This window comes from Carlito syrichta, unplaced genomic scaffold (assembly GCF_000164805.1).
Source record: "Carlito syrichta isolate Samal-C Ts95f unplaced genomic scaffold, Tarsius_syrichta-2.0.1 Scaffold302386, whole genome shotgun sequence".
NCBI lineage: Eukaryota > Metazoa > Chordata > Mammalia > Primates > Tarsiidae > Carlito > Carlito syrichta.
The window spans coordinates 398,669-426,648 of NW_007246482.1; the positions used below are offsets into that span (position 1 = coordinate 398,669).

General features: G+C 48.3%; 1 protein-coding gene across 1 annotated transcript; it reads left to right on the forward strand.

Moving 5' to 3' along the window:
* Window positions 1–12: 12 nt before the first annotated feature.
* LBP (lipopolysaccharide binding protein) lies at window positions 13–27,968 on the forward strand. Its single transcript, XM_008056521.1, has 15 exons — window positions 13–165; window positions 2,603–2,717; window positions 4,837–4,965; window positions 8,398–8,553; window positions 9,145–9,208; window positions 13,174–13,237; window positions 15,431–15,522; window positions 15,954–16,130; window positions 17,357–17,416; window positions 20,039–20,206; window positions 21,669–21,736; window positions 22,599–22,641; window positions 24,399–24,462; window positions 25,241–25,317; window positions 27,584–27,968. The coding sequence occupies exons 1-15, from the start codon at window positions 42–44 to the stop codon at window positions 27,626–27,628; spliced, it is 1,446 nt and encodes a 481-aa protein (XP_008054712.1). The 5' UTR covers window positions 13–41; the 3' UTR covers window positions 27,629–27,968.
* Window positions 27,969–27,980: the final 12 nt, after the last annotated feature.

Below are 27,980 nucleotides of genomic sequence, written 5' to 3' on the forward strand. Positions count from 1 at the left end.
CCCACAGCTGTGAGTCCTGGCCCACCCGCTGAGAATTCAGGATGGGGTCCTTGGCTGGGACCCTGCTGTCCATACTGCTGGGGTTGTTGCTCACATCCACCCCAAGGGCCCTGAGTGCCAACCCGGGACTGGTCGCCAGGATCACCAACAAGGGCCTGGAGTATGGTAAGAAGCTGCGGCTGCTGGCCTGACTGGGCAGACCCAGCTCCAGGCTGCCATGGGCACAGCGGGGAACAGAGACTGGGCGCACTCCCTGGGTGGTGCAGCCTTCTGGCTCAGGCAGCTCCGGGTAGGACTCTGGCCTTGTCAGCCACCAGCTGAGCAACTTGAGCAGTTACTTGCTGTAGCTGGGTCCCCACCAGCAGCCAGAGACAAAGATGTAGGTGCAAGCTGGCAATGTGGGGCACGACTCTAGGAAGCACGGGGGAGTGGGAACTGAGAAGGGGGAGGAGGCAGCTGAGAACGTGTCCTGAGACCAGCAACCACCTCACCTCCATGATGGAGCACCCGCTGGGAAAATTCCTGGCAAAGTCTGAAAACACACGCCTTCAAACTAGGAGTCAGAATCGTGGTTACCTCTAGAGGCAAGCAGAGGTTCTGAAGGACACAAAGGAGGCCGCAGGGGTGCTGGAATGTGCTATGTCTTGATTGGGGTGGTGAGCATGTGGGTGTATAAAAGTTTTAAAGTTACTTAGCAATATCTTTAAAATTTTTAGGTCAAATGCATTGACTCATGCCTATAATCCCAATGCTTTGGGTGGGTCACTTGAGGCCAGGAGTTGGAGACCAGCCTGGGCAACACGAGACCCCTATCCCTATAAAAAAAAGTTTTTCTTTTTTTAATTAGCTAGGCATGGTGGCATGCCTGTAGTTTCAGCTACTTGGGAGGCTGAGACAGGAGGACCGCTTGGGCCCAGGAGGTTGAGGCTGTAGTGAGCTGTGATCACACCATGCAATCCAACCTGTATGACAGAGCAAGACCCCATCTCTAATATAAATAAAATTAGTGCCTATGAGGCACTTTCTGTATGTTATTTCTCAATTATAAACAATGGGGGGAATAGGACTATTTCTTTAAAAGATGCTGAAACAAGGCCTCAGAATTATCCTGTCCAAGTAGCAAGGGAGCTAGGGTATTTATACGCCCCAGGGACTGAGTGAGGGCTTCCAGGCTGAAGGATAGCAACTCCCCAGCACTTTATCCCATTGCATGCACTAACTCCTCACAACTCCCAGACAAAGAGGCCAGAGAGGCAGGCGCTGGCAGCTGGGAATCAGCTGTCTCTCACCAGAAACTCTCAAGGACATGAGTGGGCACAGCTGGCACGAGCACCTCATCTGCTAAATGGGACAATAACATTCCCTTGGTAGGGTTGTTGAGAGCCCAGATTGGCTCAAGGCAGAGAGAGAGAGAGAAATCAGGGAAGGCTTTCAGGAGGAAATGAGGTAGAAAGTCAGTGAGACTTACCAAGGGTGAGGGGCAGTGTTCCAGGTAGAGGGACCCTGGCACGTGCATTTGCCAGAAGGAGAGGAGCTCGCTGGAAAGAGGTGAAGAGGAGGCCACTGGTCGCTGTGTGCACACACCTGGCTGGTGGTGGAATCCTCAGTCCTTGGGTCTCAGAACAAACAGCGTGGCCTAGGAGCTGCTGCTCTCATTGAAATCCTAAGACAGGCAGGCTTGTCTTTCGCTCCTTCCCATGCTATAAAAACAGTGTGTTTATGTAGCTAGCCCTCCAAAGCAGGACATTCCTTCCTTTCCACACTGTTAATAGCAGAAGCCCTGCCTTGCTGTCCCAGCATTTACTGAGCGCCGGCTGTGTGCCAGGCACCAGACTAGGGGTGCCTGTCCCCCAGCCCCTTCCCGCCTTGAGTTGTGCCGCCCTTCAGTCCCCATGCCACCCCGAGGAAAGTATTCTTGTCATTGCCGCTTGGCAGAAGAGCAAAGTGAAGGTTGGCTGGGGACTCAACCCCACATTTTCAGTTTCTTCAACACAGATGTCATGGAGGAAAGGAACGAGGATCACACACCCAAGCACACAGCACGCCTCCCCTCTGGGTGTTGCTGGCAAAGGCATTCTGTTTCTTCATCTGTAAAATGGGCAGGAGTCTAACAACACTGCATGAAACACAGGGATGCATGAGTGCCTTGTGCTACCTGACACACCGAGGGGCTCCATGCCCCGTGACTGTAATCCATGCTGATAAAGATGCCGGCTGAGCACAATGGCTCATGCCCATAATCCTGCACTTTGGGAGGCTGAGGTGAGAGGATTACCTGAGTCCAGGGGTTCGAGACCAGCCTGGGCAACTTGGGGAGACCTCATCCCTACAATAAATCAAAAAAATTAACCAGACATGGCGGCGCACTTTAGTTCCAGCTACTTGGAAGGCTGTGGCGGAAGGGTCCCCTGAGCCCACTAGGTCGAGGCTGCGGTGGCCGTGAGTGAGCCACTGCACTCCAGCCTGGGTGGCAGAGTAAGATTTTGACTCAAAAAAAAGGATGTCGACCTCTCTCCCCATGGCAGGTAGGAGCCACCTGAGTCGTAGAGCAGGGGAGGAGGCAGGGGAGCCAAGCTGACTGCCTGCTGTTTCCTGTCCTCAGCGGCCAAGGAGGGGCTGCTGGCACTGCAGAGGGAGCTGCGCAGGATCACGCTGCCTGACTTCACCGGGGACTTCAAGATCCCGCATGTTGGCCGTGGGCACTATGAGTTCTACAGGTGGGACCCTCCCTTCTGCTGGCGCCCCAGGTGGCTGGTGGGAGGGGCTGGAGGGGGAGGGCCCGGGATGGAGTCCAGGACCTCTCTGGGGCAGACAGTGGGAGAGTTCTCTAGCAGTTCAGGAGGAGACTCTGGGGGGGGGGGGATTAAGCTCCTTCACGGACTCATGCAGCAGAGATTAAGAAAGATCTACTGAGCCGGGCTCAGTGGCTCAGCCTGTAATCCCGTGTCTTGGGAGGCTGAGGTGAGTGAATTGCCTGAGCCCGTGGGCTGGCGAGACCTCATTTCTACAATAGATTAAAAAAAAAAAACAAAACTAGCCGGGCGTGGTAGCACACGCCTGTAGTTCCAGCTACTTGGAAGTCTGAGGCGGAAGGATCACCCGAGCCCAGCAGGTCGAGGCTGCGGTGGCCGGGAGCGGCCACTGCACTCCAGTCTGGGCGACAGAGTGAGACTCCAACTCAAAAAAAAAAAAAAAAAAAAAAGAAAGATTTACTGTAAGCGGTGCAACCCGAGTCTCACAGTCTCCTTATTTGTAAAATAGAATTGCTATCTCCTTCAGAACGATAACCCTAGATCCAGTCTGGCCACTGGATACAGTGTGGAAAGGAAGAGAGATCTTCAACTTTAAAAGTAGAAGTTCAACTGGAGAGCTGAAGTTTGATCATAGGCAGTCAGGGAAGGCTTCTCACAGGAGGTGGCGTTTGAGCTCAGTCTTCAAGAGATCGCTAGACTTGAGCAGCTGACCTCCAAAGGCATGAAATGCTTTGAGGGATGAGCACTGAAGCGGGGGCAACCAGGCCTGCAGCTCACTGCGCCCCTCCCCGCTCATTACCCCTGGGTGCTTCATTCATTCCTTCTTTCCTTTATTCATCGTATCAGGAAGCATTTGTTGCGTGCCTACTATGTACCAGGCAAGAAAATGGAAATTGATCATTCTTCTTCCACTGATGGACCCCTTGCCAACCATTTTTGTGTCTCCTCTTAAGGGTGCTTCCATCTTCCCTGAATCGAATTCCCCTACCCAGATATACGAGAGAGGGAGGGTTAGAAGGAGCTGCAGGCGGGGCGTGGTGGCTCACACCTGGAATCCCAGCACTTTGGGAGGCCAAGGCAGGAGGATCACTTGAGCCCAGGAGTATGAGACCAGCCCAGGCAGCATAGGGAGACCTCGTCTCTTCAATAAATAAAATAATTAGCTGGGTGTGATGGCGTGTGCCTGCCGTCCCGGTTACACAGGAGGCTGAGGTGAAGGCTGAGGCTGCGGAGAGCTGTGATCGTGCCACTGCAATCCAGTGTGGGGGCAGAGCAAGACCCCAACTCAAAAAAACGAACTGCAAACTCAAAGGGGTGCGTTCCTCAGTGGGCAGGTCTATGCAAACCTACCTGTGAAGTCCAAGGAAGCTGAGAGGCCACAGAGAGAGGCTGGCAAGCCCAGTTTCTCACTTCTAACAGGGACTTGTGAACAGAAGCCAAGTCTGTGGCTCAGGCAGCAGTGGGACAAGACAGTGAATCCCCACCCCTCACTCTCCAGACCCAGGGCTTATGTGCTACTGGGAAAGGGTGAATCTGAAAGGATGTGTAGGATGATCGAAGTACAATGACATCAAGGTTTTCTGACTTAAGGGCAGGATTTACAGCAAGTACATGCTCTTCTGCAAAGAACAATAGATAGGCTGGAAATCCTAGAGGGCTTCCTGGAACTGGAGTTAATTGGTCCTCAACATGGCATCAACAGGGTGGGTTAGCCTTCAGAGGGAGGTGCTCTAGCAATGACATGTTCTCCGCAGGACACCAGCCAGGGCCACGAGGTCATGGGTTCTGATCCTGACTGTGCCACCGTGGGCAGTTGCACTCCTTCCTTACGGTTCCATGTTTCCCCCCATGGACGGGGAGCAAGCACGGTGCTGACCCTGCTGTGAGGCCTACGTGGCGTAAGACTTGCAAAGTGCTTGGCACAGTCATGGCTGACACCCAGCACAGAGCAGGTGCCAATGCTCGCCTGAAGCAGGTCTTGCTGGTCTGGTCCCCGCCGTGGCAGGGATGAGGGGTGCAGGAGTCCCTGTTGAGGCAGGGTGCAGGCCCCTGGCTGATGCCTCCTCCGTGTATCTCTTTCCAGCCTGGATGTCCACAGCTGTGAGCTGCTGAGCTCCGAGCTAAGGCCCCTCCCCGGCCAGGGCCTGAGCCTCACCATCTCTGACGCCTTCATCCGGCTCCAGGGCAGGTGGAAGGTGCGCAAGTCCTTCCTGTAAGTCAGCTCCCATTCCTTGGGGTCCAAGGTGCTCCTGACTTATCAGAATGGCTGGGGACAGACCCTAGCTCTCAGAGTCTCTTTCCCCGAGTCTCTGCCTCCCGATTTCCTAAAGCAACAGGCCTGCTTCCTTGGTGGGGTCATGGGTGAACCCGATGCAATAATATTGTGTCTTCTTCATTCGCATCCCACAGAAGTAGTCTACACGGTCAGAATCCCAGTGTAAGTACTCCATGTGGGAAGTGAACTCAGGAAGGGAAGCATCCACAGGGGCGTGGGGGAGAGAGGCATGGAGGGAGAGGAGCCAGCTGGGCAGAGCCCAGTCCAGCCGAGGACTCTGGGGACAGCACAGGACACCCCCGAGTCACTCCAGTCCCGCCGTGTCACCCTCCTTCTCAAGTGCCATGGCCAAGGGGCACTTTCCAGCACTGTGAGCAGCTCCTGCCTTCGGAAGCACTTGGACGGAAGGGGTTTTCGTTTGCTAGGGTTGCCGTAACAGACTGGGTCTTTAAACAGAAGCGGGTTTCCTCCCAGTTCTGGAAGCTGGAGGGCCACAGCGCGGCTTCCGCAGGTCTGGTTTCTCCTGAGACCTTTCTCCTTGGCTTGCAGATGGCTATCTCTTGCTGTGTCCTCACACGGTCTTTCCCTGGTATTCAAGAAACCCTGTCTCTGTGTGTCCTAATCTCCTCTCCTTCTAAGGACACCAGCCATACCGGATTAGGGCCACCCTGAAGACCCCACTCTAACCTAATCACGTCGTTAGGCGCTTATCTCCAAATACAGTCACATTCTGAGGTGCTGGGGGTTAGGGCTTCAACATGTGAATTTGAGGGTGGAGGCACAATTCAGCCCAAAACAAAGGTTTGACCAGTCTCTGGTGAGTGGCCTGTCCATATTCATACTTTAGATCTGCACTGTCCAATGTAGTAGTTGCCAACCACACGTCTTTACTGAGCACTGGAAAAGGACCTACTATAAATAAGATCAATTATAAGTATGAAACATTTGAAGATTTAGTTTTTTTAAAAAGAACATAAATCCTATTATTGTAATATGGATTATGTGGTAAAATGATAATATATATTGTTAAAATTGATTTCAGCTGTTTTCTAACTTTTTCAATGTGGTCACTAGAAAATTTTGAATTCCATATGTGACTCACATATTTCCCCTGGACGATGCAGCTTTAGGAAGATGCTCAGGATTTGTCAACTACACATGCTCATTCATTCTACTTCCAGAACAAGATTTGAGCCACACTCTTCTGCCCTGGCTTTTGTCACTGAAGTACATTTTTTCTTAATCTACTTTTTATTTCACACCCAAAAGATGAGAAAGCGGGAACTCAGATATTTTACACCCATGTTCATAGTAGCATTATTCATAATGGCCAAATGGTGGAAACATTCCAAATGTCCTTTGACAGATACATGGATAAACAAAATGTGGTACGCACACACAATGGAATATTATTCAGTCTTCAAAAGGAAAAAAAATTCTGATACATGCTACAACATGGATGAACCTTGAAGACATTATGCTAATTGAAATAAACCGGTCACGAAAGGAAAAATCTTACACGAAATACCTGGAATAGTCAAATTCATAGAGACAGAAAGTAGAAGAGCAATTACCAGGAACTGGGAGGGAGGGAAACACAAAGTTACTGTTTTGTTTTGTTGAGTCAGGGTCTCACTCTGTCACCCAGGCTAGAGTGTAGTGGCATGAACGCTACGACCATGGCTCATGGCCGGCCTCAACCTCCTGGGCTCAAGTGATCCACCTCAGAATCCTGAGCAGCTGGGACTACAGGTGTGTCACTGAAGTATCTTAAAGGTTGCTTTATATGAGCATATGAAGAGCCACCTCATTCTTTTTTTTTTTTACTTTTTAAAAGGTAATTTTAAAAGCAGACATGAAATTCGCATATCATAAAATCGACCATTTTAAAGTGTAAATTGACCATTCAGTGGCAGTTAGTTCATTCACAATGTGCAACCACCATCTCTATCCGGTTCCAAAACATTTTCATCACCTCAAAAGAAAACTCCATACCCATTAAACAGTTAACCCCCGTTTCCCCTTACCCCAGGCTCCTGGAAACGGCTTTACATTCATCTTTGTAGATTTACCTCTTCTGGATATTTCATAGAAATGGAACCACAATATGGGATCTTTTGTGTCTGGTCTCTTTCACTGAACACATTTTCAAGGTTCACCGATCTTATAGCATGCTTTAGTGCTTCATTCCTTTCGAACGGAGAGTACTATTCCATTGTATGGATAGACCCTACTTTGCCTCCCTGTTTTCAAAGCCTGCCTAGCAGGGGTGCCCACAAAGTATTCAACTACTAGTGGACGTTTGGGCTGTTTCTTCATTTTTGCTGTTACCCATAATGCTTCAGTGAGCCGCCCCATACCTATATCTTGGCAGGAAGATAAAGGCTGAGAAGTCACATGACTGGGCTCAAGAGTATGTGTGTTAGAGCCAGGAACGGTCTCACTGACTTGTGTCTAAGAAAGGTTGTGACCATGTGCCTTCCCAACATATACTTACCAGCACTGGATAAAAAAATGTCAGAAGTTTTATCAGTCTCATAGGTGAAACTGGCAGCATTGTTATTTTCGTTTTTAATAACTTTTTTTTTTTCTTTTTGAGTTGGAGTCTCACTCTGTCGCCCAGACTGGAGTGCAGTGGCCGCTCCCGGCCACCGCAGCCTCGACCTGCTGGGCTCTGGCGATCCTTCTGCCTCAACCTTCCGGGTAGCCGGAATTACAGGCATGCGCTACCACGCCCAGCTGATTTTTTTTTTATTTATTGTAGAGATGAGGTCTCGCTGCCCAGGCGGGTCTCGAACCTGTGGGCTCAGGCCATCCACTCAGCTCAGCCTCCCAAAGGCGCGGGATTACAGGCTGAGCCACCGAGCCCAGCATTTTTTAAATAACTTTTAATATGCTTACTTGCCACTGCATTTCCTGTTTATATCTTTGATTTTTTTTTCTTTTGTCCTTTCCTTATTCATTTGTATTGGCTTGTTCTTTGTATATTAAGGAAATCAACTCATATTTTAAGGAAATTAGTTCTTTGTCTCATGATTAGTTCTTTGTCTCATGATGCAATTTTGTTTTACATATGGCTTTTTTTTTCTCACTGAAGTTTTAATTTTCTATGCTGGCGAGCTTATCAACCATTTTCTTTATGGCTTTTGAGACTTAGCTCTTGCCGAGGAAGGCCTTTGCCCGTTCCCGGCTATATACCAGATCCAGGCTTTTTTTCTGGATCTTTTATGACCTTATTTGTTATTCTTAAATCTGTGCTCAGCTCCACTTATTTGAGGATGAGATTTGAGTTTCCTGTTCCTCCCCCACACCCACATGGTGGCAGACCCTGGTCCAGGTATCAGCCACAGCTTCTCTCATGCCCTTTAGGAAACTACAAGGCTCCTTTGACCTGCATGTCAAGGGCATCACACTGTCAGTCAGCCTCCTATTGGGCAGTGAACCCTCGGGGAGGCCCACAGTTACTGCCTCCAGCTGCAGCAGCCACATCCGGGACGTGGACGTGGACATGTCGGGAGACTTGGGGTAGGTCACCCCGGGGATGTCCTGATTGGTGCCATGGCCCATCCAGCCCTCGACCTGGCCTCTGACAAGCATAAGGATCCAGATGGGATGCAGGGGTGCTTCGCAGGCATTCAGACATAACTCTTTGGGGATCCTGTTGAGATGAACAGGTACAGATTTAAGCCAGGAACATTAGAATATCATTTTCATAAGAAAATAAACTTCAGGGGACCTTTGTCAGGTGAATAAAATATGGCTATTGGGGGAACACAACGGCTTTTGGCTGAGGAGGAGTTGGTGAAAAACAGACAAGTCCTTGGGCAAGTCGTTTCATTTCTTTGAGTCACCGTTTCCTCGGTTAGGAAGATGTGGATTCTCGAGCCCCTCTCTCAAATCTGCTGAATGCGGCAGGTGCAGCCAGTGGCTGGAAGTCGGACACATCAGGCAAAATGGGTGTGCTGGGACGCTGCCTTTCTAATTCCCCCAGCATTCTGGGGCACGGCAGGGCACCAGGGCAAGGTGGGGAGGGCTCCCTAGGGAACTGGTCTGCCAGGGCTCCGCTGCCCTGTTCAGTAGCAGACAGCTGACTGTCCATGGTGCTCCTCTCCCCAGGTGGCTGCTGAATCTCTTCCACAACCAGATCGAGTCCCAGTTCCGGAGAGTGTTGGAGAGCAAGGTAAGAGGGTCCGAGCCACTAGGTATCCTCCAAGTTGGGCCAGGGCTAAGTAGAGTCCTCACTGACCCCTAGCACTGGCTGGGGCCAACGGGGCTGATTTGGACATAGTTGGGCCCAATGTCCTGAGAGGACAGACACCTCATGTGCCCAGGCCATGGAGCTGATATGGGGTGATGCTGGGGGCAAAACTCAGGTGAGTCCACCTAGTAGAGCAGAAAATGGGCAGGTGCTTGGTCAAGGGCTAAACAGAGACTCCAACCCTCAGTCAGCTCTGTCCTACCCACAGTCCCACACTGTCCCACATGTCACAAAGGCCAAAAGAGATTGTGACTCAAGGGCCTTCAGAGCCCAGGCAAGTGTCTTGGGTGAGCACATGGGCCAGGTGGGAACCATGGGGTCTGCTCTGTGGGGAGGCAGGGATGGTGCGTCACACTTTCCTGTTAAAAAAAACATGTGGCAGCTGGGCTCAGTGACTCAGTCTGTAATCCCAGCACTTTGGGAGGCCTAGGCGAGTGGATTGCTTGAGTCCGTGGGTTCGAGACCCACCTGGGCAAATTGGCGAGACCTCATCTCTGCAATAAATTTAAAAAAAAATTAGCCGGGCGTGGTAGCGCACATTTGTAGTTTTGACTACTTGGAAGGCTGAGGTGGAAGGATCGCCGGAGCCCAGCAGGTCGAGGCTGCGGGGGCCGGGAGCGACCACTGCACTCCAGTCTGGGCGACAGAGTGAGATTCCAACTCCAAAAAAAAAGGAATATTCATGAAAAATGTTTTGCCAGTAAGTTTGACAACAGACAAAATGAATAAATGCCAACTCAAAATAAAAATTAAAAAAACATGTGACACTCCAGATTTCATAACCTTTGACTAAAACAAAGAGATTTTATGTTGACTTTTAGTTTCTCTAAATGCTCACTCACCCCAAAATCCCATCTCTGAGGTTTGTACACACAGCCGGAGCTGTCTGTCGCAGACTGCGTGGAAAGGGGGACAGTGATGAGGAGAAAAGGAGAGCACACACACGCCACACTCACACACATAGGCGCCCACGCGCACCCCTTCTCCAGGTCCAACCACTGGTTTGGCTTTGGGTGCCCCCTACTGGTTTAATCACGAATGGCAGGCAGACTCCACCACTGGGTGTGGCCATCTGTGCTCTTCCTTTTTTGGTTCATGGGTCCTGGGATCTATGTGAACTTGAGAAATATGCCAGCCTCTTACTCAGACACCTTGTTGCACTATTGCTGTACTAATTTATATTCCTCTGTTGGAGATAAGTGTGGTTAGTAATACAATTAATTATAATATAATTGTTATGTACTGTATAATTGTTTTGATAAATTAATATAATTAATGCAATGCAAAATACACTATTGTATAACTGTTCTTATTTATAGCAATAATGGTGGCTATTTCTTGAGCCTCTGGCTTGGCCAGGACTACTGAGCCAAGCACTTCACCCACACAGTCTCGTGGGAGCTTAACCTCAACCTCAGAAGGAGGTGCCGTTTTCCACAATGACGGAGGAGGCTTGAGAGGTGGAGTAGCTGGCCCAGTGTCGCCTTGCGGGACAGAGGCTGGCTCAGGACTGGAGCTTCCTGGGATGTGGAGCAGCTTGTGCCAAAGGCCTTGTGGGGATGGGTGTCTCAGGGAGGATGGCAGTCTCACCTGACTCCTGATGTCTCTTCAGGGAAAGCTAAGAGCCTGTGTAGGACCTTTTTTTTTTTTTTTTTTTTTTTTTTGAGTTGGAGTCTCACTGTCGCCTGACTGGAGTGCAGTGGCCGCTCCCGGCCACCGCAGCCTTGACCTGCTGGGCTCCGGCGATCCTTCCGCCTCAGCCTTCCGAGTAGCTGGAATTACAGGCGCATGCTACCATGCCCAGCCAATTTTTGATTTATTGTAGAGATGAGGTCTCGCCAAGTTGCCCTGGGCGGGTCTCGAATTCGCAGGCTCAGGCAATCCACTCACCTCAGCCTCCCAAAGGTGCGGGATTACAGGCTGAGCCACCGAGCCCAGCTGTAGGACCTTTCTAATTCCTCACTCAGGGTGGGATGTGGTGTCTGAACTAGCAGGCTAAGAAGAAGCACTCACAGAGTGCCTACTCTCAGGATGATAAGTACTGTCTCATTCTCCCACTTCCTCAAAAACCCTGGGAAGCAGTTGGCCTTGTCATTGCATGGGGGGAGGGGTGTGAAAGCCAAAAGCAGAGGTCACCTAGCCAGTAGGCACTGAGCAGGATTTGAATCCAAGCTTGGTCGACAATCCTGCTACACCTTAACAACTACCCCAACCTGTCTCTTGGGAGTCCCTACTGTGTGTCTGGAACTGAGGTACCCCTTACCTCCCCTCCCCCATCCTTTAGATCCCTGAAAGAGTGAGGCATTGAGACTCAGGACTTTGGGAAGAAAAGACAGGTGAGGGCATTGAGACTCAGGACTTTGGGAAGAAAAGAGTTTCCTGTTCCCTTGCGATCAGCCACAAATGTTCCTCTTTGCTTTCTGGTGGCAACTCACGGCTCAGCTGCTCTCCCAGGAAGCCTGGCACCTGCAAAGGGAGGTTAAGAGAACCCCTTGCCTGCCCAGCCCCCCCATCACCGTTCCCACAAGGCAGTGCTTGCCTCATGCCTGCCCTCCCTTGAGCTTGCACTACAAACGCCACTTCTTCAGAGAAGCCTCCACCAGTCCAGGGCCCCCGTGTCCCTCTCCTTCCTGTATAGATGGATCTGTTTGTAGCAGCCATTACTGTTATAAGTAAGAATGGTTATTCGATAACATGTTCTGTGTAGCATATAAAGAGCTGTTTAGACAGGCACGGTGGCTCACACCTGTAATCCCAGCTACTCCAGAGGCTGAGGCAGGAGGGCTGCTTGAGGCCAGGAGTTTGAGACCAACCTGGGCAACATAGCTTGTCTCTTAAAAAAAATACAATTAAAAAGCCATTTAAAGTAAAGACTCACGTACACATATAAACAAAGAAAAAAATTACATATGAACCCAAACGTTTTAGGATACAGTAAATGCACTTTCATTTGTCATCTTGATGTAGGGCGCGCGACTGTTCTGTGAAAGTGGTCTCTTGATTGGCATTGCCCTTGGTCCTTCCTGCATGAAACATTGATCTGCTACAAATTCCAGCTCAGGTTTTCTTTAACCACAATGAGAATTTAAAGACATCTGCAAAGTCATCCCAGTGTAGAATCTGTCCAGATTTTTATATTTTTTCCTCCTAAGATTTTCTGTTGTCTAGTCCAAATTTAACAGCGTTTTTGGTCACACTCACCTTTCCAGGGTGTTTATCTTAGGTTTCCATAGAAACAGCTCCTTTCTCAGTCGTACTGCATTGGTTTACATAATAAACGATTTGAATGATTACAATAGCAAGAACAGCAAAGTGTTTGGCAACGCTCATTTCCTTCTCCTGAGAGGCACCCTACTCAGTGGGTGAGCAGTGGCATGTAAGGAACCTGCAGACACCGGCATTCAGCTCCGGGGGCACCCACAGGAACGGGAACATGGCTCCATCCAGCCCACCTGGACAGCGATGACCGTCAGGCAGTAGCTACATTTACTGTGTGTTTATGTGTGTGCCTATTTCTGGTGACTGTCTAATTCTGCTGTTAACCTTCCCATTCCCAGAGGTCAGGGCCTCCTAGAGGAAACCGGCTTCAGGGGTGGAGCCCCAGCAGTGACTCCAGCCACTGCCCCATTGGCCATGCCCGTGACTACCCCACAGATCCAGCCTTGGGACAGGCTTTGAGAAGTCCAACCCTGCTGGACTCTACACAGAGCCTACATTTTAAAAATCATTTCTATTTCCTCAGTCTCTGGCTCATGATAAGCGCTTACCAATGTTGCAGAGTCAGTGATCACTGAGCAAATGTGTGAAGTGACGTGACTGGAGTAACTAGTCCAGAGACAGACCAAAGCTAGGGACTCACCCAGGCTTTCTCTTCCCGTTTTCTCCAGATTTGTGAAATGGTCAAGAAATCGGTGGCCACCGACCTGCAGGCTTATCTCCAAACTCTGCCAGGTAGGATGTCCACCACCTCGCGACAGCTTATTTCTGTTAATTTTCATAACAGCATCTATGTACCTTGTAAAACATTGGGTAGAAAGTAAAAATTAAAAGTCCTTTTATCTTCTCAACTTTTCTTCTGAGACAACTTCTGTTATGGGCATATCTTTTCAGATATTTTATTTGCATGTGCGAATATAAAGATGCATAATCATGAATAAGCATTCATATATGTATTTTGTTCATGAATAGATGTGTATTTGCATAAGTATAAATATGTATTATAATATATTACAATACAAATATTAGAGTATATACATATGTTAGTATATATAAAATACATCGTATAATACTTATGTATTATATATTATAATTATATATCCATATTAATAATATATAAAATATTATGTAAATATTATAGAATTATAATATGTTATACAATATAATAATACATATATACATCTATGCATACATATGCATATATCAGTAGACATCGTACAGGCATTGTTTTGTCCCTTGCTTCTTTTTTTTTTGAGTTGGAGTCTCACTCTGTCACCCAGACTGGAGTGCAGTGGCATGTTCACTTCCACCACAGCCTTGATCTTTTGGACTCAGATGATCCTTCTGTGTCAGCCTTCCAAGTAGATGGAACCATGGGCGTGTGCCACCATGCCCAGCTAACTTATTTATCTATTTATTGTAGAGACAAGGACTCTCCAAGTTATCCAGGTTGTTCTCGAGCCCCTGGACTCAGACAATCCTCTCGCCTCTCCCTCCCAGAATGCTGGGATTACCAGCATGAGTCACCATGCCCAGCTTGCTTCTTTTTTAACTTGTGCATCTTGGAGACCCTTCTATATCAGCACACATAATTGACTTCAATTTTTAAAACTTTGTATGAAAGCATATCCACAGAGAAAAGTGCTCATGAGTGTGCAGTTAAAGAGTTTTCACACATTGAACACACACACATGTCCAGTTCCCAACCAAGAATCAGAGGATGGGCGACCTTTCAGAGTCCCTGGTGTCCCCCTCAGTCACTGCCCAGCCTCCAGGGTAAGCACCATCCTAACTCTACCAGCAAAGATTTAGTTTTGCACTTTGGACCTGACCTGAATCAGACAATAGTGTGAGTCTTTTTTCAAGGGCCAGAAGGCTTTCTTTGTTCAACTTGGAAATACAGGGTTGGTCCATACTGCTGCACGTGCCTGTTGTGTGACTGGTTCCTTCTCCATCTGTGTCATGTTCCACTGAGCAGATGTCCCTCTGTTCATCTGTCCCTCTACTGCTGAAGGCCACTTGGGAGATTTCAGCTGTAGGCCCTCATCAGTAGCGCCGCTTTGAATGTTCTGCTACATGTGGCCGCCTGTCTTTGGGTATACACCTCGGAGTGAAATTGCAGGCTCGCATGGTGTGTGTGGGTTCAGCATTATTAGATCCTGCTGAACGGTTTCCCAAAGTGGCTGTGCCAGACTTCATTAAGGATGTGGTTTTGTTTATCAAGTCCCCCACGGAGGGACAGTCATGCTTCCTGCTGAGCTTCACGGTTGTCATCGGAGCTCCAGGGAGCCATGTCAACCAGAGTCCCTGAATCCAGGGTACCATGTTCAGCTTGGAAGGCCAGCCCCTGACAGATTGTCCGAGGTATCCTCTGCTGCCTTGGCCCCCGGGCCACTTGTTGACACCCCTTCACCTGAGGCCAGGGGGCACTGCCAACCCGATGCATGGAACGTAGAACATTGTCCACCCGGGGCTTTGGAAGGGAGCGCCTGGGCCCTCTGGCATGCCTGACCTTATTTCATGCCGATACCCCACAAGAAGCACGAAGGTGTGGCTGGAGGTATGAAGTCCCAGGGCTGCCAGAGTTGGGCTCCTCCTTCCGGCGTATATGTGTGCATGTGTTCGTGTGTGTGTGTGTGTGTGTGTGTGTGTGTGTGTGTGTGTGTGTCCCTGGAAGCTGCTTAGGCCCTAGGCTGAGCATCACACCCCTGCCATTGCTAACCCACCCATGTGACAAAAAAAACCCATCCAGTCTCTTTTCTGCAGAAGCAGCTCTTTGTCCAGGGGCTGGGCTGGGTGGAGGGTCTTTGGACCGAGGGATAGGGAGAGTGGGACTCTGAAGAAAGCTGTAAGGAGTGTGTCAACCAGAGCCCTTCTCCAGCCAAAGACTGCGCCTGACTCCTCATTCTGTCCCGCCCTGGTTCACAGTCACAACAGAGATTAACCACTTCGCCAGTGTGGACTACAGCTTAGTGGAAGCCCCTCAGGCAACAGCCCAGATGCTGGACGTGCTGTTTAAGGTGAGGGTCCCAGAGCAGGTGTCTGGGTGGGTCCAGCCCCAGGGAGGCTTGCCCTCAGGGTCAGCCCTTTCTTGTGGTCACCTGGCCCCAACTTCAGATCTATGCTCATCTCCCCAGCTGCTCCTGTTGTGTCAAAAGCCAGGTGATTTCCCCTCCTCCTTCTTCTCTTCATGATGCAGAGAGGTCAACATGAGTGACCTAGCTGGTGCAGAGGGGTGTGGGGCTATGGGGGTGCTGGTCAGTATACCTGAGGGTTAGTTCCGCAAAGCTTTGGAGGAGCTTTTCATGAAGAAAAAACATCTTTCATGGTAGAGACTCAAACCGTGGCTCCAGTCAGTGCCCCTGAGGCTGTGTTGGTGACTACCTAGCTCAGAGGTCCAGCCCTGGGACAGACTTTGGAAAGTCCAACTGGACTCTATTTCTCTTTCCAGGGTGAAATTTTTCATCTTACTCATCGCTCCCCAGTGGCTTTCCTTGCTCCCGTCATGAGCCTTCCAGAGGAACATAACAAAATGGTCTACTTTGCTGTCTCAGACTACGTCTTCAACACAGCCAGCCTGGTGTATCACGAGGCAGGGTGCCTGAACTTCTCCATCACAGATGACGTGGTAAGGATGCTCTCAGAGGATGACATAATCTCTTCTGCCTTCCTCCTTTCCTTCCCACCCCCACTTACAGTAAAACAGTAAATCGAGACTAGGAAAAATATGTTAGTATAATATCCCTTTTTACTTTGGCTGCCAGGAAGCTCAAAACCAAAGTTTTTTCTCCCTTATAACAACTATAGAAGACTTCATGGCTTGTGTTTTACTTTTCTCCTTGTCCAAACCCATTATTTTAAGTCAAATTTTCTTTCTTCCTGATGGTTTGTGGAGGTTTATTAAAAATACTTACATGAATGAGGCAAAATAATAGATATACTGATAAATGCATAAAGTTACATAGAAAAGGAAATAAAGACCAAATGAAAAGTAAAGCACAATTATGAAGTCACTGGGCCCATAAATTGATTTTTTTTTTTAAATCTCAAACTTGCCTGGGAGCTTCCTTATAGCCAAAGTGACAAAGGTCCACGACTTAGTGATTCCTGGTGAAAAGGAGAGTCAGAGTCTTTCTGACACTTAAGCTCTAAAGCAATGATCTCAAAGGGGCTTTGTATAAAGAGCCTGGATTTTATAGGGGATCACATCCTCAGCATTTCCCCAGTTTTTAAACTATTTCTGTTGAGGTCTCGTGAACAATGTCAGGGTGGTGCAGTCCAACTCAATGGTGAGTCAGGGACTGTCTGACCGACCAAGGGAGTGTCTTCTGTCCATGAATGACTTCTCACACAGCGCAGGCCGTACTCCTTGGCATGTGTGCGCCACCCGTCTCACCTGCGCACCGGCCTGTCTCACCGCAGAGGAGGTGATCGTCGCTGTGTCCCAGGGAGCGTCCTCTGTGTGCTAAGGCCTTGTGCTTGCTGCTCATTCAGCTCTCATTCAGACTACTGTTGTCCCCATCTTATGGAGGAGGAAGCTGAGGCTCAGGGGGTGGAAAGGATTGGCTTGAGACGGGAGTGGCAAAACCAGGACCCAAACCCAGTCGGTGTGACTGCACACCTCACCCTCGTGAAACCTCTGGCTGGGGCCTACTTGTCACCTACGCCCCAGGGAGGGCGGCCAGGGCCTGAGGACTCATGCCTTCTGCTCCGGGTGAATGCAAGACTGGCGTCTCACCACTGCCAGGGTAACCCAGGTGTCGAGAAACCACAGCCTTGAACATTCCCAGCTCTCTTTAGCCCGTCAGCTCTGGTGGGACCACGCTAAACCTCCTGTGTGTCTCTTTGCTTCAGATTCCCCCTGACTCGAACATCCGGCTGAACACCAAGTCCTTCCGAGGCTTCGCCCCCCGGGTAAGAGGTCTCCCCTCCCTCCATGGGTGCAGGCCAACCCCACTAGATTTCAGAGGCTTCTCTTTCAAGCCTCTGCCTTTCTCTCGGCGTGACCAAGAGTCAGGAGGCTGGGAGTGAGACCCCAGTGAAGGCCAAGTTGCTACAGCCTTCTGGGGCCAGATCACAGAGGCCTGAGCCCCATGTCTCAGGGGACCACAGCTGGTTCTGTCTTTTATTGGTGTAAACTAAGAATCCCCAGGAATGCCGGCGCATTTCACAAAATGTCCCCTAACTGATAGCATCTAGCGATTATAGAGGGCTTACTAAGGGCCAGGTACATTCGTGGTGCTTTAAAAAATTATTTTTGAATGAATAATACATTTGCATGACTCAGCATTCAAAAACTAAAAAAGGTTATAGTGTCCCACATATTCCTGTCCCCTCACCATCCAGTTTCCATCTTGAGTCTACAAATACCATCAAATCTGTGCGTATCCTGGTGGTATTCCATGTATATACAGGTTGGGTACTCTTACCCAAGATGCTTGGAATCAGAAATATTTCAGATCTCAAATGTTTTCAGATTTTGGAATATTTGCATGTACATAATGAAACACCTTGGAGACGGGACCTCAGTCTAAACACAAAGTTCATTTATGTTTCATAGATGCCTCATACAAACTACCTGAAGGTAATTTTATGCCATATTTGTATCTATTTATTTTTAATTTCTTTTCAGTCTGCGTCTCACTCTGTTACCCAGGCTGGAGTGCAGTGGCATGATCACAATGATCACAGCTTAGGGCAGCCTCGACCTCCTGGACTCAGGCGATCATCCCACCTCAGCCTCCTGAGCCGCTGGGAATACAGGCATGTGCCGCCACAGTCGGTTAATGTTTCCATTTTTTTTGTAAAGACATGGTCTCATTATGTTGTCCAGTCTGGTCTGGCACTCCTGGGTTCAAGCAATCCTCCCGACTCAGCCTTACAAAGTGCTGGGATCACAAGCATGAACCACCACGTGTCCAGCCATGATGCCACGTTCTAAATAATTTTGTGCATGAAACAAAATTTTGACTGCGTTTTGCCTGTAACCTGTCACATGAGGTCAGTTTGGAATTTTCCACTCATGCCATCATGTAGGCACTCAATAGTTTCAGATTTTGGATTTCAGATATTCAGAGGAGGGATGCTCATCTGTATAGAAACTGTTGTGCATCTTCCCCCATTTTTTTTTTAACATAAATGGAGGCATAGTACACACCGTGTTGTACCTTTTCCCACTTACTGTTTCTGGGAAATCATTCCAGATAGGCAGATAAAGAGCATCCTCGCATCCTTGCTCTTTTATTCATGGGGATCTAACCTGCCACTGTATGGATGCACCATGGCTTGTTGAGCCAGCCTCCTACGGAAGGCCATGTAGTTGTGTCCAGTCTTTTGCTACATCTGTGTTGCAGGGAATGACCCAGTAACTCTGCCATTCCTGGGCTGAACTCTTCATATGCCCCATCTCATTTAATCCAACCAAAATCTACCAGTCCTCTCCCCAATGCTCATGTCCCCCAAGAAGCAGCTCAGATAGGCAGTCGTGTTTAGCGTGCCTTACAGAAGGCTTGCTGATAACTGAGGAGTCATAATGGTGGGGAAAAAATTTAAACCCCATGTCCTGCAATGCCTGGGTCAGGTCCTGCAATACGGAGCCCCCTAAAGCCCTTTCTCTCCCTGAGCCCCACTCACAGGCCAGCTTGCTGCTATCTTGTCCGAGTGACCTTTGGAGTGCCTCTGGCCGCACCCTGGCTCCGGCAACCCTACTGTCCTAGAAAGAGAAAGAGACTCTCCCTCCCTTTTCCTGCCTGCATCACAATCAGCCTGGCAGAAAAGCAATTCTGCCTGCCTTACAGTCAAGAAGTTTCCTTTCTCCACCTTCCAGACTTCTCCCTTCTAGAATGGGATGTAGATTTTACATGTATATAACCAAAAGGCTCACGGAAGTGTTGTTCTTCCACCAACTTCCCCCCAGAAGGGAACAGTCTTGACCTAAATTAAATTCTATGCCTGCCTCTAGTTAAACAGAAAATTGTGAGCACTTTTAAAATGGTGGGATCTCATTGTGCTGTATTCCAAAAACACTGGCGTCTGTTCTCAGCATGTGAAGCCCCCAAACAGTGAGGAGGGCACGGAGAAACAACAGCTGTCTCCCATTGTCTGGGGAGGGCTGGGGATGAAAACCTTTCTGGAAGACAATCTGGTGATACCTGCCGAAACCTCGACCAGTATGGCTGCCCTTTGACTCGGCAGTTCCACCTCTGGGAATGCTCTCCTGAAAATAATAGCCAAGCGTACTGAGGGAGGTGGTCATTATAGTGGCAAAACCTTGGAGACAACTTGATGCCTGGGAGGGCTGGATCAATGGCTGTCTCTGTGCTCCACAGAATACAACGCAGCCCTGAAATAGATGACGTGGACTCTGTGTGTCTGACATGGAAAGATGCCAGTTCCGCAGTTCAGGGGGAAAGGCACAGGGCGTTCTGTGGGAGGTAAAATCCAAAGCATCCTCAGCTTTACTGGACTCTCTCCAGGCTCTCCCGGCAGAACTGCAGATTTTTTTCTCTTGATGTAATCTCTTAATTCTGCTCCCAGTTAGCCAGGCTGTACCCCAACATGAACTTGGAGCTCCAGGGAGCAGTGGCCTCTGCCCCGCTCCTACACTTCAGCCCCGGGAATCTGTCCTTGGTCCCCCGCATGGAGATAGATGGCTTCGTGCTCCTGCCGGACTCCGTCAGGGAGCCTGTCTTCCGGCTCAGTGTGGTAAGTTTCAGAACCCTTGCAGGTGCTGTTTTCTTTCCCCACATGCCTTGCTCACCACCTGGCTAGTTCCTTCCGGTCTCAGCCTAAACGTCACTTCCCAGAGAGGCCTTCACACCTTCCCATTTTTTTCTCATAGCGTTGACTACAAAGGCCCTTACGTGGCTCTTTGCAGATTTGTTGGATGTATCTCCCACTCCATGAGTCTCGGTTGTCATGGGGAGGAAGGTAGATGGGTGTTGGCACTGTCTGCTCTGCTCTGCATCTTAGCTGATCCCTAAGACTACACTCCCCAGGCTTTCTTGCTGTCTGATGTCCACCTAGTCAGCTAGTAAGAGGCATGTGAGGAGAATGGAGGATGGGAGTAAGGATGATGCCCAGATTATTTTTCCTCTCTTTGCCATGGGCAGAGGCTCCAGCAGTGACTCTCTCTCCTCCATGGTGGCTCCCAGGACCCCAGCTCCACTCTCTGGGCCTCCAGGTCTGGGGTGGGTGCAGCTTCTGTCTCTGCTAAGCTCTGAGTGACCTCACCAACTCTTTTTGGCTTCTCAGCAATTCCATCCCTTGTATAACCAATCTCCTATGTTAAATTCCCTTTGCGTTAAGTATTGAGAGTGGATTTTTCTTTCTTGATGGACCCCGTCTGATAGAAAAGGAATTTTGAGTCCTTAGGGGCCCTACTCACTGGGTGAGGAACTTTGCTCTCTTGTTTTTTGACTTTTGAAACTCAGCAAGTCAACTCTCTGGAAGGGTCATTCCTCTTAGATGCCATGTTGGTAAATTGATATTGTTGTTATTGTTGTCAAAATCGTTATTAATATATTTAAATTAAATATAATTTATTATTACTAGGGCAGAATCATGGCCCTGAGATAACTAGAAATGATCTCCCCCAACTTTTTTTTTTTTTTTTTTTGAGATAGAGTCTTGCTCTGTAGCCCAGGCTAGAGTGCAGTGGCATGATCATAGCTCACTGTAGCCTTGACTTCCTGGGGTCAGGCAATCCTTCTGCCTCAGTCTTCTGAGTAGCTGGGACTATAGGCACACATCGCCATACCCAGATAATTTTTTATATTTTTTTAGAGACAAGGTTTACTATGTTGCCCAGGCAGGCCTCAGACTTCTGGGCTTAAGTGATCCTCCCTTACAGGCGTGAATCACTGTGCCCAGTCCAGAAATTATTATTTTTAGAGCTCTCCAGGGACAGATACTCTATACCTTCTGTTAGTAATCTGTTCAAAATGTAACTGCTGTCATAGTCAGCAATTTCAAGTAAAAATGTTCAAGTCCAAGTTCCAACATTTATTGAGCACCTACAATGAGCCTTCTGGGAGCCTATAATCTAACTAGTGGGCAAGTTTCCTGCTTTAGCTCGCCAAGTTGTTTATTGAGAGGAGACAACCTGTCCTCTGCGTCGTCCCTCCTATACATGACAACCTTCAACCTCAGAGCTGTTTACTTTCAGGTCACAAATGTGTCTGCCACATTGACCTTCAACACCAGCAAGATCACGGGGTTCCTGAAGCCAGGAAAGTAAGTCAGCCTCCTGCCCACACAGGGGTGCTCAGCTGGGCTCTATTTCCTGTCAATATTGGGGCCATCACTTGGGAAGGACACATTTCACCCAATTGACTCATTGGTCCTGCCCCACAAATGTCAGATTTCTTTTTCTTTCTTTCTTTCTTTCTTTCTTTCTTTCTTTCTTTCTTTCTTTCTTTCTTTCTTTCTTTCTTTCTTTCTTTCTCTCTCTCTCTCTCTCTCTCTCTCTCTCTCTCTCTCTCTCTCTCTCTCTTTCTTTCTTTCTTTCTTTCTTTCGAGTTGGAGTGTCACTCTGCTGCCCAGGGTGGGGTGCAGTGGCACTCTCACAGCCACCACAGCCTTGACCTGCTGGGCTCAGGCGATCCTTCCACCTCAGCCTTTCAAGTAGCTGGAACTACAGGCATGCACCACGACACCCAGCTAATTTTTTTATTTATTGTAGAGACGAGGTCTCACCATGTTGCCCAGGCTGGTCTTGAATCCCTGGACTTAGGCAATCCTCTCGCCTCGGCCTCCCAAAGTGCTGGGATTACAGGTTTGACCGACTGCACCTGGCCAAATGTCAGATTTCTAAAGAATTTATTAATGCTGTTTTTTTCTAACCTATGCATTTCAGATATCAGCTATATTAGCTTCCTGAAATAAGAAGACTGAGCACTTAGCACTACCCGTCCTCTGACAGTCTTCCCAGTACCGTTATTTCATTGCTGTCAGTTACACAATCATCATTTTCACCACCACCCTCGCCCCATCCTTGGCCCTGTGTCTTCTCAACCAAGTCCTCCTCCATTCTGGGGACCCTGCATTGTTTGGACTTCCATGGGTGTAATGCTGAATATTCTCTAATTCATTGTAGGGTACAGGTGGAACTGAAAGAGTCCAAAGTCGGAGTATTCAATGTAAGTTATTGCTGTTCTCATTTATGACATGATTCGAATATTAATTAATTTAGAGTGTTTGCTGAGCAACTGCTGTAATAGGAAATATAAAAGGAAAAAAACTGATCTCTGCCTGAGGGAACTGCAGAAGCTCTCAAGAACACAAAATATAGTGCCAAGGAATAGTTATAGCCTAATATATGACAGCATATACAGTCATTAAATAATCTATTAGAATTATTTAAACTGTAGAGAACAGAAAGCCAACTCAAAATGTCCTATGCAAAGAAAAGGAACATATAGATTGTATAACTGAAAAGAAAAAGCAATGAAAAAACTAAGACGGAAGGTTTCAGGCAAAGCTGTATCCCGGGGTTCAAATTAGTGCTTCAAGAATATCTCTCCATCTCTCTGTTCTACTTTCATCTGTATTGGTTTCATTCTCAGGCAGGCTTTTCTGATTGGTGGCAAACCCCAGAGTTTTCTATAGTTTCATTTTTTAAAAGTCCACCGAAACCAAAAAACAAAAACCCTGTGCTGTCATTGGACTAACCTTAGTCAGGTGCCCATTCTTAAGCCAATCGCTGTGGCCAGAAGTTGGGCAAGACCAACCAGCCAGGCCTAAATCCTGTCTACACTCCTGGAACCTGGGTTTGCAGTCAACAACAGCCAAACCACGTGGACTAAGACTGAAGAGGATGGTTTCCTGGGGGAGTTAGAGACTTATTGAAACAGGAGGACTTGAAAGCTAGGCAGGCAAGACCAGGAACGATTTCCACAAGGAGGAAAATGTGAAGTCAGTGTCCCCAGGCAAAAGAGGAGCGAAAAGGGGAAGATCAGTGTGGGCTGAAGTGCTGGAGAAGAACTTTCCAGAAAGAGGGAGGAGGAGCTGGACAGACTTTCACCTGTGGGAGTTGTCTTCCTCTTGCAACCCACGACACTGACCTCCCCAGTCACCTCCGCCCTGCCCTGCCTCCCAGCCTTTCCCTAAGTACTTGTGAAGTGGAGACAAGCACACAGACTGTGGGGAAAATGCCAGTTCCAGGGCCCCCGAGGATGACTCCCTGCAGAGAATCAAGGGTGACATGAATGATGACACACTCATATAGTATCTGGGCATGGCAGGTAACAACGGTCTAGAAAGTAAAACATGCCAATGTAAAGTTTCACCAAAAAAGTCAGCCTATCAAGTTTCCATAACATGAAGTGTAAAAAGCAAGAACTGTGGGCTCAGACACAGTTAAATTCAAATCCTGACTCTTTCATACTGAGGGCCTCCGTTTCCTTGAATGTGGAATTAGGACATTAACATGAACTTTGTAGCATTATTGTGAGGATTGAAGCAGAAACACATGTAGACTGAGCCTGACATACAATGGGTATTAAAAGTCGTTTCATGATTTTTGTAGGAAAGCCCATTTTGTTTTTACTTAATTTTTAAAAATTATACAAGTAGTTCAGAAAAACCTTCTCACTATAAAAAAAATAAATACTAAAGATAGGGCTAAGGACTAAGTCAACCTTGATTTTTTTTCCTAGAAGAAAAACAGCTGGACTTGTATCCTTCCAAAACTTTCTGTTCATTTCCAGTCACTTCCATACTAAATGTGCATCTCAAAATAGTTTTATCTTATGATGCAGGCATCTGTCTGCAATTTGCTTTTTTCAAGACTTTCACCATGTCAGCACACACAGAAGCACCCCCACCCCACCCCTAGGGTGATCTGTGTGGCCCATGGCCCCCGGGGTCTCCATGTACCTCTCCTGTTCTCCGCCAGGTGGAGATGTTAGAAGCAGTCCTCAACTACTACATTCTCAGCAGCCTGTACCCCAGGGTCAATGGTAAGAACCCCCATGGGTTTTCCCAAGTCAAAAATGGACACTGCTCTCTGGGGGCAAGAGAGTTGAACTTGGAATGTGGACACAGTGCTCTCCTGGGGCTGTGTGATCATGGCAAGTTCTCTCTAAGCTTTAGTGACCTTTTTGTGAAATGGGATCATTGAGTTGGTATCTACTCCCTCCAGGGGAGCTGGGACACCTGTTTGGAGCAGGGACAGCCTCCTGATGAGGGAGAAGGAGGGACTCACAGAAGTGCCTCCATGTCCTGAATCGGCAGGTAAAAGACTGAGGACTTAGGGCAGCCACCTCCGAATTCACATTTCCCAGTCAACTGCCCAATGGCCTCATCAGAAAACACAACACAAGGCCTAGACCTTGTTTCTGGGAGGTGTTGCTTCTTGTGGCTGCATCAGAGAGCAAGACAGAGTGCGCAGCAGGGTGTAGGTGCCCCATTCCTTTCTTATCACGAGTGTGCAGCATGTCCCTACCACTTCCTCCACATTGCACCATGCCTGATGGCTTAGGCCGCTGAGCCAGTCTTCCTGGGTTCAAATCCCAGTCCTGCCACTTCCTAGCTGTGTGACCTAGGACAAGTTACTTAGTCACTCTGTGCCTCCATTTCCTTATCTGTTAAATGGGGATAGTAATCATATCTATCTCATAGTCTTTGGTGATCATCAAGTGGTAATAAGTTTGCAGAGAACAATTCTTTGATTAAAAAAATTATCTATAGCTGTTATTTATTAACAAATCTGTCTCAATGCTATGTCTCAACTCCCAGATAAGTTGGCCCAAGGCTTCCCTCTCCCTCTGCTGAAGCGTATTCGGCTCTATGACCTTGGTCTTCAGATCCATAAGGTCAGTGGGTTCAGGGGGCTCTCAGGACTGGGGGGTGGGGGTGGTTTGCTTGACAGGTCTAGAGGCCACAACTCAAGGGTCGGACCCGCCCAGCCCTGCCACTGGGGAAGCCTGGCTGGAGCAGGATGCTCTGGGTGTGGCTATGTGCCACGAAGCCATCCTGGTGTCCTTCAGGAGGCATTTGGCCCAGCCCTGTGTCACCACTGGCCCCCTCCCCACCATGGGGGCCCTGAGGAACCTCCAGACCAGCTCGTTTTGAAAATACTTGTCAATAGGTCAGGTTCTGAAAGCCATTTGTAAGTTTTAATTTTTTCTTCTAAATGTGTAAGTACAACAGCTTTATTATATGTCTATGTTTGATGTCCCTCCCCATTTTTTTTTTTTTTGAGTTGGAGTCTCACTCTGTCACCCAGACTAGAGTGCAGTGGCCACTCCCAGCCACCGCAGCCTCTACCTGCTGGGATCCGGCGATCCCTCCGCCTCAGCCTTCCAAGTAGCTGGAACTACAGGCGTGCGCTACCACACCTGGCTAGTTTTTGATTTATTGTACAGACGAGGTCTCGCCAAGTTGCCCGGGTGGGTCTCAAACCCGCTGGCTCAGGCAATCCACTCACCTCGGCCTCCCAAAGCGCGGGATTACAGGCTGAGCCACCGAGCCCAGCTGTTCCTCCCCATTTTAAGCAAGTACCACAGTCATGTATACATTTCCAAAAATTATTCATAAACCCATTGCTCCACCACAACCACACTTTAAATGTTGGTGTGCTTCCTTCCAATGCTTTTTTTTTTTTAATTTTAAGGTTTTTAAAACCTTTTGTTTGTTTTGGACAGTTAAATTGCTAGTGCTCATACCTGTTTCTCCCTCCCTCCCTCCTTTTTATTTTTTTCTCACTCTGTCACCCAGGCTGGAGTGCAGTGACATGCTCACGGCCACCGCAGCCTCAACCTTCCGGGCTCTGGTGATCCCTCCGCCTCGGCCTTCCAAGTAGCTGGAACTATAGGCGTGCGCTACCACACCCGGCTTATTTTTTTATTTATTGTGGAGATGAGATCTCACCAAGTTGCCCAGGCTGGTCTCAAATCCCCGAGCTCAAGCAATGCTCTCGCTTCAGCCTCCCAAAGTGCAGGGATTGTAGGCTTGAGCCACTATGCCCAGCCCCTTCCTTCCTTTTTAAATTAAACTCCGCAGCACCCCTTCAGCATGTTCCCTTGTTGCAACCTAGTTTCTCCTCCCGACATTAAATGGCTGTGTACAGTCCATCTAGTGGATCAATGATAATTTACTTAAAGATTTTAATACCAGGACACATGTCTGATTTACATGCTTTAATTACTATTCTGCTCAAGCATTCTGCGGTCCATCTGGGTCCCACGTTTCAGGTTCTCTTTCGAGGTGATGTGACTGGGTTAGCAGACTCCAGAGATTGAGAGGACTGCTGTGTGGTACCTGGTACATGGTCAACATCCAGGACATAGTAGCTATTACATTGTAGCTATTACAGGGAACCAAAGGCTGTGGGTGGTTAGGAACATAGAAACACCAAGCAACTGTTACATTTAAAAAACAAATCTCCAAAGCCTTTTGGGGCCGGAAACACTCAACACTTAACTACTATTAAGTGTTTACATGTGGAGTCAGACAGATCATTGTTCAAAGCAAAGACTGAGTGACAATAAACACAGTTGGCCTCAAATTTCTCCTCTATAAAATGGGGTGTGACCAAACTTTACTTCGTGTTTGTGAAGATTAGAGGTCAAGTATGATAGCTTCTAGCTCAATGTTTGATGTGTGGAAAGTGATTAGAAGATTTATTGTTATATTATCATATTCACTAGAATTTTGAGGTCAACTCTGTCCATTTGTCCGACCACCAAAGGCAGGGATAGATCTCTGTGGGAAAGAATTGAACTTGGCCTTGAGTTCGAGGTGTCAGAAACATAAGACGAGCAAGAGCGTATATCCCAGCAGCTCACAATGTTGCGTCACTTGCCAAGGAGTGAAAATTTAGGTGACACAAAGGACATTTAGAGGCCTGCCAGGAAGCAGCAGCTTGGGAAATGACAGATCACTACCTTGGAGAAGGCAACTGGCAAAAGCTGTGCTTTATGGAGACCTTGGGGACCAAGGCGCAATCGCGATTTATGCACCGCCCTGGATTCTGGCAGAGCTTGCATTTCCCAGGGTGTGGGCTTCCCTTAAATCACAGAGGTATCTTTCTGGAGTCGAGGATGCTTTTTTCCATCCTTCCTGTTCTGTTTCTCCTAGGACTTTCTGTTCTTGGGCGCCAATGTCCAGTACATGAGAGACTGAGGATAAGAAGGAAGAGGGAGGCCACAGTTGGATCTGCATTCCAGATGTGCGGCACATCTCTGGAGAGGTTCAGAGGATGAAGACATCTCTGCTCTCTGCTCTGGGGTCTGCCTGACCTCTGTCCTCCACCTTCCTCCTCTTCACCAGTGTGCCCATGCCCTCTCTGACCCCGGATCTTACCTTCTCCTCCAGGAAGGGCCACCTTTCCGCACTGGTTTGAGATATTTTTAAGAGCAGGCACTGGATGTTTTATTTGCTGTCTGATCCCCATGCCTAGCAGACTGCTGGCAGTTAGTAGGTCCTCAATAAATATTTATTGAATGGTGCGATGAAGAAATCACTTGGCTTTCTG